General features: G+C 43.3%; 1 protein-coding gene across 1 annotated transcript in view; it reads left to right on the forward strand.

Annotated features, from left to right (window-relative positions):
* Positions 1–9,016: 9,016 nt before the first annotated feature.
* SLC12A4 (solute carrier family 12 member 4) overlaps positions 9,017–15,340 on the forward strand; it is a 51,287-nt gene continuing 44,963 nt past the window's right edge. Inside the window, exon 1 of the mRNA XM_075510593.1 lies at positions 9,017–9,521. Coding sequence (XP_075366708.1) covers positions 9,248–9,521 — 274 coding nt within the window. The 5' untranslated portion in view covers positions 9,017–9,247. The remainder of the gene's footprint in view (positions 9,522–15,340) is intronic.

Below are 15,340 nucleotides of genomic sequence, written 5' to 3' on the forward strand. Positions count from 1 at the left end.
ACTGCTGTCAGAAAAACTATTGTGACCCTTCAGTCTGAGTGCTAGTGTCTCCAGTCCTACTGACAGCAGCTTGTAGTAGTAGTCACAACACTGCATTTCCAACAGCTCAAGCATAAAATGATTGTGCTCTGATTTCTGCCTCCCAATGGAGAGGATAATTCATCCTGAAATTGAATGCCTTTGCCCTGCACTAATTAATAAGAGCAATTTGCATTGGTAATTTGAAATGCATGCTAGCTCAACTGACAGATTCTATTATGGCTAGCGGTATCAATGAAGTACAAGATATAATTGAGATACCAACTTGTAATAAGTTTTGTTGGCTGCCAAATGGAAGAATGCAAATCATTATTTACCTCTTCTAAATAATGAGTTGTGCTAACACGAATTCTGAAAATAGTTATTACTATTTCTGTAAATCTCAAAATCGATTTACTATGAAGTACTTTAGGCTGATTTTCTAAATAAACCCCAAACTTCAAGGCATCTTTAACAATCCAAGGCTCATGCTTTCACATGTGTAATATGAACAGCCAAAAACTACAGACATAATATTGATGCAAACTATTGATTTGATTCTAAAAGGTTGATGCCAGTGCCCTTCCCCCAGTACTATCCTTTTCCAGACTAATGGACTGTAGCATCACAGGAATAAAGAACTTCAATTCTCACTTGTCTCATCTGGGTACGTGGTGATGCTAGACACCAAGCCTAAAAAGTCTGTTGCTGGTCTAACATATACAGCTGATCTGTTGCGTAAAATCTGAGTAGTTCAGTTCATGTATCTAACTTCTACTCAGCAGCTGACTCGTTTGGGCCACGGAAGGTCTTTTGCATGTTTTACATTGGATATGGACTATTGAACTGTGCCGGTGCTTAACATCTGCATTCCTTCTTGCATATCATTAAGCTGCTCAAGCAATATGCCAGCATATTGCTATTTTTCAAGGTCAGTAAACATCATGCATTAAGTCTAACCACCTATATAAATATAAGTTTATTAACTTCTGTTTGATCTTAAACATAAGGTTCAGTGAGCATCTGCACCACAGAATCAACTTTGAAAAGCCGGGTATCACTGCATCTCCATCACCTTTCTGGAATAACGTATGTATGTAGCAGTTTATGCCAGTGTCAACTTTGGCTGCTGCAGTCCTAACCTGTTTCTTGGCTGCATGTTGTGTCCCCTGTCCCTTGTGATAGCACTGGTGTTTGTGTAACTATACGGTAAGCTGGTTCAGGGAGCTGCTCTAGCTGAAAACTGTTTTCCTCCCTCAAAAAAGGAGTTTCCTGCTGATCATGTCAGTGATTGGGTTAACCATGTTCAGTGTTAGTGGAGGGGAGGAGCAGAAAAGCAGTGAGACTGCAGCAACTTGGATTTCTTCCATTTGCTATTGAAAGCAGCAGCTCCTCTGTTCACTCATCTCTGGACTTATGCATATGGAAATGATTGAATTGCTTCAAATTCTGAAAATTTAACATGTCTAAACTACAAAAAATTAAATAACTAGGAGATTCTTCCCACTAACAGTGGCTTTCATTTATTCTTAGGAGTTGTTGGATTTAACTCGCAGACCCAGAGCAGTATGTTAGTGGATCTGCTGAACTGTTTTCAGGACAGACTGCAATGCTGGATAACCCTTCTTGGAGCATTTTGGAAGGCTTGAGTCAGTATTTCAAGAATTTTTTTTTTTTAATCTGGTCTTGATTTTTGTCTTGATATCTTACCTACAAACCTTACATCTACGTAGAACAACTTGAGATGGTGGTGGGTGTTTGGTGCTCCTATAATTTTTCTTTTTTTATCTTTTGAAACCAGAGAAATGGAAAAGCTTTTACTAACCTTCATATTTATTTATAAGTTCATTATGTAATTTCTGTCAGAGGAAAAACAAAATTTGTGAAAATGGGAAGCATTTTTGTCCCATTTCTGTATTTCACAGATGTCCAGGATCTTTGGTGATTGAGCTAGAACCTCTCAGTCACTTGGTCCAGTATTACCAGATGAGCTGTTCATAGCCTGTTTCACTTCCTGGTGCTCAAATTGCAAAGATGGTAATTCTTTCCCCAATGTCTATACTGTTTGAGAAATTATTACAACCTGTGAAGTTTTTTTTCTTGCAAAGCAAAAGCAACAACCCATCCCTCTTCCCTAAAGCTGTGACCTCAGAGAGATACTAGATTTGGTTCAGCTGCTTCTGTCATGGGTCAACAAATCATTAAAAAAAAAAAAGCTAAGTAAACAAAGTTCAGCGTTTAGCTTACATCACAAAAATGCTGCTGCTTTTAATGAAGGCTCTAGCCTTAACAATCAGAACTCAAATGAGAGGGCACTTAATTTTGCTGTTTCTGTTGCTTCTCCCCAAATTGTTTTGTAAACTTCACTAGGATGATTCTTTCCCCTGTATAATGGGTAAGTGTTTTTCTCTGAAGCCCTTTCTCAGCACTTGGTCTCACTGTTTTCATAAAGCATTTCTTTCGCCAGTTCTGCAATGAAAGAAAAGCACAGAGCCCAGGAAGCAAGAATTTGAGTTCCCCTGTGGGTTGTTGCTGAGAAACAAAACAAAGATTAAAATAGCTAAGATTAAAACTGAAGCTAATACAGGTTTTGTCAGACAAATCAAAAGAAGGTCCCTTTAGTCTGGAATACAAACATTTGGAAAAAAGTTTAATACAGCTTTGAAAAGTCCATTTGGATTAACTTTCCTGAGTATCCTCCTGTAGTTAAACTCAACATCTAAACAATCTTGTCTAGGCCTGTGCTCAGTTTCTTCTCTGAGCCCTTTATTAAAAATTAAATAGACCACGACAAATCTATCCATTCCAAAAATGTAACTGAACTGAAAATTGATCCCTTAAAAAAAGGAAAAAAGAAAAAAACACAACAAACCACTAGTAGTATTTTTTCCAGCATCTTAATGCTGCCCTGAAAATTACTGCAGTATTTAACAAGTTTAGGGGAGAAAACTTTGATCCAGTTTGATCTTATTTGAATTTACAGCATCTGATTGAGGGGGGTGGGGGAATCTCAAAGACTTAGTAACTTTTCAGTCTCTAAAGATGAGATTAAGGTATCTTTGTAGAAATGGCTATTCCACATATCAAATACAGTTATGAGTAATTTTACAAGTGAGGCAGAAGTTCCTTGAAGTAAATAAATTTTGAAGATAAGTGGCACCATAGTGTCCTCTTGTGGTCTTTCAACGTCTAAGCTGCGACATGTTTTCTAGGAGAACACCAAAATTTTCAGTTGCAGTTAGCGTACGAGCTCCTATATAAGTATAATGTGACCTTTTTCCTTGCCTCACTTTTCTCCTGGAAATGGCATATGGAGGATTGCACATTGCATCTCACGTAAGCACTTACTACTCTGTCCCCAGTTCTTTACATGTGGATGTACATATTGTGGTCCACTCCAAAGGACCTCTTTCAGCAATTGCTTGTCTTTGTCATGGATGAAGTAGATCCTGATCTTTGTTAGTAACCTTTGCAGCCAGGTTGCCAATTTCCGGCCTGCTTTGTCCACAAGGCTGGTGTGATCCTCGGATGTCGAGAAGCAGGAATGTGCTGAAAACGGAAGTTCACTATGGTGAAATGCTGGCCATGAACTTGCAGAATTTCTGCCAGGCCTCGTGTCCAGGGAAGCCGTACCTTGGCAGTGGCAATTTTTGTTTTGTTATTTTTTCTGATGGTCAGCTCTGGGCTACTTATCACCCAGGTTCCACTCTAGTGGAAAAAATATCTCAAAACAATGAATAATAGTTATGGATCCACTGCTGTGCATATCCCAGCCTTTCTCTTTACACAGTTTTAAATATCTGTATTTATGCTTTTTAAAAACATGTTGGCTTTAAAAAGTATTTAATTCTTCCAGGTATCAGGGCTTTGTGCCTAACTGTATGGGAGATAACTGAGCAGGGTTTCAGTTTCCCAGAGATTCTTTACTATGTTAGATCTATGCTGTCTATAAATCTGTAAACCTTTCCTCTAACCAACAACCCTATCTCTGTTCTAACTGGAATATATTTTTTTTCTGGGCCACTACCCTGCGACTAACTCGATGCTCCAGGGTATCTCAGAAATACTTTTCATGTCATATGGTTTAGAAATTTCCCATGGTTTCAAAGCATAAGTTCATAGATTGTCCCATTGACAAAGAGGAGAGAAGCATTATACTGGACTGTATTAACAGTAATGAAATATGGTTATTATCGAAAACATCAGACTGCAGGTATTCCACTCAAGAAGTTTTATGTATTTTGGATAAACACAGTTATTATGGATGTTATCTCTCAGGCTTCTAGGGCAGTGCATCCTGTGCATATACCTCTAAGCAGGCCACATATTCTGCCTGCGGACATAAACATTACAGTCAGCAACAACAGCAATAACTGGGCAGGTTACTCCACCAATGAGGCATTTCAAAGCTTCATTCACAGAAAGTTAATTTAAACTTTCCACAAAGCTTTTTGAGGTATCATGTTATTATAAAGCACTCCAAACAATGTTAGGGGCAACACAATTTTACAGATGAATTAAAAAAAAAATCATCTGACTTGTAATTCTATGACATTTATTTCTAAGGACGATACTTTTTGCTTGGCCTTGATTTTCCTAGTTAGAAAAAATAAACTAGTTTATTTAAAATTAGGCATCTCCTCATGAAATTCAGGAATAAGGGAAGATAAGAAAAGCTGTCCTCAAATACAGTTTCAGATGCTGGATCTTCCTATCCTTAAACGAATGGCAAATCACTTCCATTGAGAAGGAGTTGAAATGATGTTACTTTTTGTTGTTTGATTGAGGTTAACATCATATCTTGTACATCCATAAGCTAACAATACTCCAGAGCTCATTTACAAGGGCCTTCCAATGTGTGTACTACATCCCTTTGTGAGGGCTGAGGCAGGCTGTTCCCTCTACTATATCCTTAAAAGCAATCACTAATGCTGATATTAATTCTACGTTCACTTTTTCCTAGGATGACTGTATGAGCACCACATGAGAACCTGTGAATTGCTGTCTGTCAGGGAAGGGATGAAACGCCTTGCACGCATAAGTCAAGTCTGTTTCTCTTAACAGCTGATGCGGTGTACAGTCACTATCTCATGCTGGGCTGTAAAAGCCAAGCTGATTTTTTTAATGTTTGAGTGGTGTCACCTGTAATAGGAAGTGTTCAAGGCAAACTTGACCTTGCGTGCCTGCCCTGAGGATTTATATTAGTCTCTCCAGCAGTTTACCAAACCACCCTTCCAGAAGACTTGAGTTTCTCATACAACCTTTTTCTTTGAGTAGAATGGCATAGTTGTTTACTGTAGAACCGTACTGACCTTTTAGCTGGAAACTTATACCTATTTAAGGTAGTTCACAAATACCCAGTGGCTTACTAAATAAGAACTGAACTGTGTCTTTGCTTATATGATTTGTAGGTAATAAACAAACAATTTAAAATGCAGTTCCTGATGGTGTATCAGAGCGGAGATCGTGGATTTACTGATCTTTAGGCTGCTGATTTCACTGATGCTGTTAATGTACACTAGAGTACCGAAAATTCAGGCCTTTTCTCATCTAATAAACCTTGATTCTACTAAGCTGGTCTCAATGTTTTTTACAGTGAAACCACCAGACTTTTTCTTAGAAGTGCAGTTTTTCTCTGTTGAGGGTGGGGTGGGGTACGTGGTGTGTAGAGAGGGGAGACAAAAAAAGGAAATTAATATTATTCTCTCTGCTCTTTCTTTTGTTTTCACTGACCAGTCTGTACCCATATGAAACCATAATCCCAAATTCCATTTAGCTTTGTAGAAAACAGGTAATTTTCATCCCCATTATTTAATGAGAGCAATGTTGTCTCAGGTAAATGCTGTAGTATTGTAAATCATATAGTTTCATTCCAGCCTCATATTCATATCAGACAACTTTTAAGCTTATAATAGTCACTCATACCATTCAGAAGTAAAAATCAGTATTCATACTTGGGGGTGGGGGGGGGTGGGTGGGTGGGGAGAATTCAATCACCCAGGCTGAAATTTCAGTTCTCTTACAAACCAAATGTTGAACAACAAAGTTGATATGGGTAGATAACTTCTTATCTTTCAATATGGGCTTTCTACAAGTCAGTAAAGAACCATTGTCTTTAGACAAAAGAAATATTTTTGCTTCAATAAACTTGAATAGTTTCCTAGGGCTAAATTCTCTCCTAAGACATTTGGATATACTTTCCATTCCAGAGAGGGGAGTTGCTGGTATATGTGCATGAGCTTGATTTTATTTTTTGCCCTCACGGGGTACAATTTCAGTGCCATTGATTTCATGAAACTAAAATGTTTTGTGGTGGCATAGATGCATTTTTTGGTGCCTAAAGAAAGACAGCTCCTTGCCATACCTGCTTTCAAAAGCAAGATGAGAAGGAAGTGCCCAGTTTAATTCTTCCTCCTTAATAAGCATGACTCCAAAAACATTAACTCTTGAGACTTACTTTTTATAATCCCTGTCTCCTTTTTCGAGGACAGCTTACTTAGACCAGACACTTTCACTCAAAAGCTTTACAAAGTGGAAAACGGGAAAGAAGACGTCAGAAGGCTAAGCATGAACTAACTTGCTTAATGGTGAGTTATCATCTTGCCCTTTTTCTATATAAAATTATTTGCCCCCTATCAATTAATACTTAATTTTCCTGTTTCCTTGGTGGACTCTAGCTTATTAGGTCATACTTATTATGAACACTAATGAAACATAATTCAACCGAAGAGGGTTAAAGAGAAAATGCTACTTTTTGGCCAATTGTTCCACTTTCCTTTGGGGGAAAAAATATTGCTGGAGAAAAGACAGTGGAGTAAGTGGTGCACCAGGGTGTTTCCACTCTGTCAGAACTAATGCTTCTAAAATTAACAGAAATGCTTTCTAGGTGATCAACATTGGCCTAACTTGCCCACAGAAATTGCTGGTAAAACTTTACAGGCCTCAGTAGGATCGTATTTACCAATGTGCTTATTTTAGGTTACTGGAAAAAAAAAATCTCACCCTAGGTCTTCAAGATACCATGAGTTTTGAACAGAGAAAAATCTGGGGTTTTTTTATCTCCTCCAAACTGATGAGGCTGTTATTGAGAGACACATGGCCACATGAAGATCATTGTTTTCCTTAACAGAGCAAAGAGACTGAAGTAAAACGTAGGTCATATGAAAGCACAGGAGTCTTAGAAGTCTTTCCACCTGTCTGATCAATACTAAGAGGTGTAATTGCTCTGGCTTTCCCCAGAGGTGGTCTACCAGCAAGTTTGTGTTAAGTGAACTGAGAGACCTGTACCCCCTTGGCAGCAGTTGCTCCACAGCATGGATTCTTCTTGTTTATTTCAAAACCCAACTAATTAAAGGTAGACTTATTACTCAGTTCTCATGAACAAAGCATTCTCCCTCGTTTGTCTCTCTTCTGCTCATTACACATTTTTCTTTCTCCCAGTGACCTGGGGGTTCCTTTCTCAAAAAGGCTGGACAAATTCAGAACACTAGGGATCAGGTTCTTTGGAGCACAGGAAATGTCTAGTCTTACCCTCTTCCTCTGCTCTAAGCTTTAAATCCTCCCACAGACTCCTATGCAATCCAAAGACAAAACTTAACATCAGTACTGGATTGAGTTGTCACTGTACACAGATTTGTTGATTAAGGAGTATTTTAGTCAAAAATCTACAGAACTAGTTTGAGTTGACATTCCACAGTAAAACGCACAAACCGTTCTCTAGAGCTTTTTTCTGACGATTACATAACACATTAAAACAGGATCCTTCTATTTTCAAGGCTAGCTTTCAAACACAGACAATATATAGCATTAGCAACTATTAATTAATGTTTAAACTCCATGTGAAGGCTACCATATACAAAATGAAGGCCAAGATACCCATTGCTGGCGCCAGCTTTTTCAAATGTGAAGGCAAAATTGAATTTTGCTCCCTCAGGGACAAGAGTTTGAGAGGCAGGCTTGCCCTGAGCTTTATGGACCTGCCGCCACAGAGGCGTCCGTCCTGGCTGCTGGGGGGGGTGGCACACCCCACTGCCTCCATTAGTGGGACAAAACAATGGTGCAACCCGGCTCCCAGGCCCCTGCCTGAGCAGCAGGGCCACAGTTCGTCTGCCCTGGCGGTCTGCTGCCGTAGCAACTGTCTGCTTTGCGTATAACTCGAAATACCCTTGTGTCCAGCCAGCATTCAATCTTCCCCAGTGTAGTATTTTACCCCGCGCTCCCCCCACGCCTTTTGTGCAGCCATGTTTCCTGTTTCCCTTGGGCTTGCTTGGTGTACCATGTCATTTCTGAGGGTTTCACGCAGCCAGAGAAGAGAGCGAGCACAAGAGAAACCACTCTGCTGCCACCACAAACACAGGAAGTGGGGACAGCTGCTACATCTGAAGTTAACGATAACTTGCATAAAAATAAACCCGTTCTCAGGGTGACAGTAGGCCTTCAATCAGTTTGTTGTTGATCAGCCGAAGGCCATGGTTTAACAGTCTGCTGGCAGTCATGACAATTTTTAATTGGTGCGCTCTGCTCCTTCAAAACGTAGCAGGGCTCCCGGTTTATGGGCCAGCGTCTCACTCGCTCATGTTTTCCCCACACGACCCCTCCTGGGGTTTCGCGCCCATCTGGCCCCTGGCAGGAAGCGCACCGGACCCCCCCACGCCGGCAGCCGCCAACAGCAGCTCCGCTTCGCCCGATGCGGCCTCTCGGGGCCGCCCGGCCCCAGCACCGCGAATCAGCCCCAGCACCGCGGAACGACCCCCCCCCCCCCCGCCCCCCGCAGCCGCACCACCGGGCCTGGGCGCAGCGCGTCAACGCCCTCCCTACATCGCTCCTGCTCAGCAAATGGCGGCGGGGCGGAGGGGGTCGGAGGCGGCCCGGGGCACGGCGGAGGGAAATTTCCTCCCCGAGGCGGCCCGGCAGCGCCGGCAAGGGAGGGCCTCGGGCGGAGGGCGCGGAGGGGGCCCGCCCCTCCCCGCCCCGCTCCCAGCGCACCGCGGCGCCCGCCGCCCCCGGGCCCGGCTCCTGTCACGATGACTGCGGGAGGAAGGCTCCCCCTTCTCCGCGCCGCCTCGCCGCCTCCGGCCCCTCCTCCGCGCCCCCGCTGCTGAGCGCGCCCGCCCGGCGGAGCGACCCCCTCCCCCGTGCCCGGTCCTCGCTGCGGGGCGGCCCCGGCCTGCCTGCCCGCCCGTCGGCCCCGGGGCGGCGGCCACCGCGCCGCCCCGGCGCTCGGAGGGGAATGGGTGGAGTTGAGGAGCGCGGTTTCCTGAGAGGAAGTGACCGCACGGGGCAGGAATGCGCCGCCGGCTCCGCGCCGCGTCCCGCCTGCCTCGCTGCGGTGCCGCGGGGAGCCCTCGCCGCCCCGCCAGCCATGCCGCACTTCACCGTGGTGCCGGTGGAGGACAAGCACCGCGCCGAGTACGACAGCGTAGAAGGGCTCAGCTGGGTGGACTACCGGGAGCCGGCCGCGGCACCCGCCGCTGGCGACTCCTACGACACTGTCAGCTCCGATGGTGAGCGGGCACGGCCGGGGCGGGGGGGCGGCGGTGCCGGCCGCTCCTGGAGGGGCCTGGGGCGAGCCTGACTCCCCCGCTCCGCTTCGCTACCGCCGGCTGCCGCAGACAAAGGCGGGACGGCGGCAGCGGCTCTCGGGGGCGGCGAGGGGCGCCGCGCCCCGAGGAGGAGCCCCCGCGGGGTCCGCCAGGGCGGGTGGTGGCTCCGCTGTTGCTGGGGCCGGGACGCGCCGCCGTGGCGAGGCCCGCGGGGAGCCCGGCCCGGCGGATGAGCGTTGTCGCCGACTGTCAGCCCTGGCGGCCCGGCCCGGGCCGAGCGGTGGCAGCGCAGCCCGCGTGGCTGCGGCGAGCGCCCTCGGGATGCGGGTGGCCGGGGTGTCCTCCCGCTGCGCGGAGGAGCCGAGCCGGGCACCCTCGGGGATCCGCCCCAGGGATTCCTTCCGCTCCGCGGCCACTTGTTGATAGCCCGGGGTGCAGCGGGGGAGCGGGGCCGGGTGTTATCGTTGCTCCCACAAACTGCAGTCTCCAGAGGTGATAAGAGTACGTAGGACGCTCAGATATTTTCAGTGTTCCACTGCCAAAATAAACGGGTGATAGAAAATTCAATTAAATTGGCCGAATCTTAGGTGATTGCTTTTCTTGCTTATGTCATCTTAAAAAATGTGCCTGCCCAGCTACGTCTCTCTCCCTCAAACTGGGCCCTTGAATACTACAGCATGTGTATTGTGTCTGTGTGGCTTTCACAACTGCTCCTGCGAGGCAGAACTGCTTTTTGTTAGTGGTTAATTTATTCCAACTACAGAAGAGGATCACGTAAGTAGGAGGGGATTTTGGGTGGTGAGAAGTGCATTCTTTAATCAGGCAGCTAATAACAGTGCTCAGCCTGTCTTGGTGTTTTGCTGTGACTTTAAGGTATAAATCAATTTAAATACAGTGAGTGTTTTTAGTGAGAAAATGAAGGACACTTAGATTTGGAGAGTAGAGTACTTCTGGTAAAAGGTGGTTTTAGCTCTTTGTGGGATCTGTTTCTTTTTTCTGCCTTGATTATGTTCAGTTCTGTAACCTTTAGGAAGAGGATCTTCCCATGGGCTCAGCTGGTGAGTCTGACTTGCCCTCTGTGAATCATGCGTGACTCTAGGCAACAAAAGAAAAATCAGTAAACACCTGACCTGTTCTTCCTTGCCTGTGCAGTCAAACTTTTCGAATGCAAATATGATTGCATGCACAATAATTCCTGAAGGGAGCCTGCACTGCTCAGGCCTCTGCTCAAGGAAGAGAAAAGGGTTATTTTGCTGAGTGATACTCAGTTGTCATGAGATCAAGGTCCAGTTCCTGCCTTGTCACCTTGTTCAGTTCTCTATGAAGCTGTGCTTCAATTTCCAATATGTACATTCTTTTTTTCTTTCTTTCTTTGCATAGTTTTCAAAGGAATTTTAGATTTCATGTCTCAAGTAGCTTATATAGGCCTGATGTCCGTTATGTCAGTTCTTTCCAGCGTGGGCATTTTGGAATGATGAAAGGTATGTGCTTTTCCCAACTTGTCTGCTATCACAGACAATTTGAAGCTCTAGCCCTAAAGGCTGTGCAAGGCCTTGACTTCATTTTGTTAAAAAAGGTCTGTTTTACTCTCAGGTTACTTAACATACAGTTCATGTGTATGAAAGTAACGTGTTTTTCACCCATCTCAGCAGGTTGAGGTGGAGACCTTATGGAGTACTTTCTCCACTAGCTAGCTTTGGCCATGGGTTGAGAAGTGTGACCTGTGGAATCTACTGCCATGGTGGGTAAAGGAAGGTCAACTCAAACTGCCTGTCATTTGGGTATGAGACTGCCTGTAGGATGTGTGCAAACAACGTGCTTCCAAGATACTCAGCTCCCCATCACAGTCTATCAGTAGCTGACAAGCTGTGATCTCTTAAGTACTGCTATTCCAACTGCAGCACAGAACCATGCTGCTGGAAGTTAGCTGAGTCTCTTTATTTTAAAATTGATAAATATCTAGTAACATCTCTATTAATATATGGTAGTTAGTTCTGTTTCTGTTTGAACTATAACTGCCTTCTATTTTTTAATTTACTTTCGCAGTAATTAAGTGGTGTTTCATATCCTCAAGGCATATGTATGAAGATATGCTGTCTTGCCTACCTGTACTGACAAGCATGTTCTTCCCCACTAGCCTTTTCTGTCTCTTTCTAGGTTTCTTGGGTTTATGGCTCCGTAGGGGGGAATCTGAACTCGCTTGTGTTATTCCTTTGGTTTTGGTGCTTCTTTCTACATCCTATGCAGAGTACCATAGCATCTCATACTGGGGGAGCGTTGATAACATGACATGGTGGAGATCGAAGCTCCTGTTGAAGACAGAGTATCTCACAGCTGTTTAGCACTGGCTGGAGCCTGCAGACTGGAGGGAAGAGAGTGACCCTCCAGAGCCTTCTGTGGCAGCTGATTACGGGGCTCATGGAGGGATTTGTTGGTGTTGGTGATGCCCCTGATTCCAGATAAGGTAAACTTTGTTTGACTTGAGTGCACAGTTTCAGAGTTTTAGGTTGTGACCCTATCAAAGTGCATACGATTCATATTGGCACTGCATGAATGCACGCAGAGCTGCTTGAGCAATGCCAATTCTCCAGTCTTTACATGCAATCAAGTAGCACCACCATAGTCAGTATGAGGAATTGGTTGCAGTTGTTCTGGTAAATCTTCTCCAGGGAAGATTTTATCTTACCAGCTTGCTATTCAGAACCTTATTTAAAGACTTCTTCAGATCGCTAGGTTTCATCGGAGATGGTTTAAAGTGACTCAGTAATGATATGGCCCTTCAAGAGTATGGTGTATCATGGTAATGTAACTCTGTTTATAGCTGATCTGTAACAGTGTGCAAAGTAGTGGCTTTGTTGTCCGATACTCCTTGCACAATCGCTTAGGCTGTTGCTTATGATTCTGACAGATTCTTATTTCACTCTGACCATTTCATGCCAACCTTTATTTGTCATAGCCTTGTTTTTGAGTGTTTTTTTCTGAATTTTGCTTTATTTAGGACATCAAGTGATACGGTGTCATCTGAACACTACAGACGTGAAGCCATTCTGCCATAGAATTTCTTGTCAACCATTTCCATAAGAAGACATTAGTCAGTGTGCAATAATTTAGCCTTCCCAGATAGCTCCAGTGCTTGCTTCTGAATAAAATGAGCCTTTTTTTTCTAAGCAGGTTCCACCGACTGCCACTGCTTGTAATAGATTTTGACATCTTCCATTTAGAAAACGAAGTACAAAGAATTATTCTGTGATCCTATGATAAACATGTGAGCCCCTGCTTTATGGATCGGCAGGGATGAGAAATGTGAATTTGGCATCTCTTCAGTCTTTGAAATAATGCCAGCACGCTAGGTTGGATACACAGGGTAAGAAGAGGGACAGTGGGGCCTGAATAGTGTTTAAAAAAGCCAAATAAGCTTTGCTTTAATAGGAATCTCAGCTCCACAGTGATTGTGCACCCTGTTAACCAAAGTGTGGCAATGTCATGTGTCCTGTGGGAAGTTATTTATCTTCCTGTGACTTTTGTTTGTGGAAATGAGACACTAATCAGCTTCGTGTCACTAACCAGCTTTGGTCAGCTGCCACACTTGGTTTTTGCCAATGAATTGCTCTGCTTATGTTCCAGTTATCACATGGCTTCCTTTCAGCCTGGAGTTTTCTAACTAGACTTGAGACTTTTTCCTCATGCTTGCAGTCTGCATCAGTATGTACAGTGCCCTAGTGCAGCAGCAAGAGATTATGCTGGTCATTTGCAATAAGCTGTTTTCGAGAAGATGGATAAAGAAAGTTCTCGTGTGATAGCAGTGCACTTTTACTTTAAGCTTCTTCCTAGTTCGCTGCTTTTTAATACATGGTAACTTACTAGTAAAGGTTTTAAGTCTTTTGCAAGACTTGGAATAAAGCTCGTGTAAAATATGTCTGAAGATACTTTCAATGGGGATACATAAATAATTCAAAAATTCCTTTTCAAAGCGCTTAATTCTTATATGTAGGTGTTTTGGCAAAGTCCAGAAATAAGATTAAATTAGTCATATAATGAATTAGATACTACAGCTAAATAGGAGTGACAGAAACACGTGTCCAACATATTTTAGGTTATCTTAAATTCAAGAACTTCTGCTAGCAGCAGTGTGGATAAATGGCACTGTTACAGTAGCGATAGCAGGATATTTTTGCATAACCTCCGTAGCACGTGCATCTTCAGCATTTTTCATGTTGCCTCAAAACTGCAGAAAGAAGTCATGGAAGAGGGAGCCTGGGGAGGAGTTGAGGCAGAAGCTCTGAATTGTTTGGGAGGAAAGAAAGTAACCTGAGAATAGAAGTACACTGATGTTAGTGAACTGTCTGTTCTGGTGATTTGTTTACTGTTGTCTTGCTGAAAATGGTAGGGAGACTGCATCTTCTTCAATTTAGTTGCATTTTGATGAGGAAGGGTTTTTTTTTCTGTTCTGCTAAGCTTGGCATCTGTTTTTCCTCTCTGTAAAGTTTAATGTGTAACTTTGGAGATATTAAAGGTTTCCTGTCAGTGCTAAATATGTCAATAGTTGTTCCTGTTCCATAAAGGATACTTGTGAGATACTTGTAGGATACACAGCAATGGTTATAATTTGAAATGCAGATCCTGAAAGGCATGTTAGCAGCAGGGTCATCCTTGTGAAGTCCTGTTTTTTTTTTTTTTTTTATTTCTGTTTGTGCAATGGGCAATTAGCACAGCACTGATAGCAGTGCCAAACTCCAGAATACTTTTTTCAACAGTACAGGTGCATAGATAAGTGGACTCTTGCTTCAGATAAGGGAAGATAAGAGTGTGGTATGTGAAAAACGAGAGTGGAGAAGTGCTTTGTGACATGATTAGCTGTTTATAACACTTGGGTAGGTGAAGGATATGGTGTATACTTTCTTTGTAGCCTGTAAGCAAAGGGATTTCTCCGAGAAGTTCATTTTCATGGAGTACGTGGTGGATACCTCAAGTTTCTTTTAGCAGTATGCAGTGTTGTAAGGTTTAATTAATCTATAAAAATCCTTGTCTAGGAAAAGGAACAAGTTCATGTTACTGTATAAACTGTTACTTTTGCTAAGCATGTGTCTCATACCTCTTCTAATTTGCGCGGTGATTAAGACAGAGCTGGAGAGGCTGCGGCTGTCTGGTACCAAGGGAATCTTGGTGCCAACTGCTGGTGGCCAGGAGACTTAGCTAAATGTAGAAAAACATGGGCCTTTTTGTGGGTTCTCTGGTATTTCGGTTATTTGGAAAAGCTCTGGGAAGGATCTTTGTGATATGTCTAAGTGATTTGAAAGCAACTCCTGTAACTGTGTATGTGTGGGTCTGTATGTTGCAAAAAACTAAGGGAAGATAAAAAAAAAACCAAAACAACCCTCTGCTGGTCTTTCATAGCCGCTGATTTTTTGTGTTATGGAGATCACCTGTATTAGAAGGCTAAGCAATCGCACATGAAAAGACATGGATTTTTCATCTAATTCTACCTGCAAATGCTTGCTCCTTTGAACTTGCATTTCAAATTTTGACACCCATTTCAAACTTGAGTTGAGACTAAGTTTGGGGAATTTTTTACATGCTGAAGCTGTATCTTTTATTCAATCTCTGCACTGTTCTAAAGAAATTAAAATAATTTTTTTGGTTTCTTATATTGCGTTTGTAGTACATATCTCTCTCATGTATAAAATTGATCTCTGTGTGTGTTATTCAATTTCCCCTTGCAAATTTCTTCAGTGTTTCACTTCCTTAAAGAAAATAGTAACATTTCCTTTCTTTTCCCCACT

This window comes from Mycteria americana, chromosome 8 (genome assembly GCF_035582795.1).
Source record: "Mycteria americana isolate JAX WOST 10 ecotype Jacksonville Zoo and Gardens chromosome 8, USCA_MyAme_1.0, whole genome shotgun sequence".
NCBI lineage: Eukaryota > Metazoa > Chordata > Aves > Ciconiiformes > Ciconiidae > Mycteria > Mycteria americana.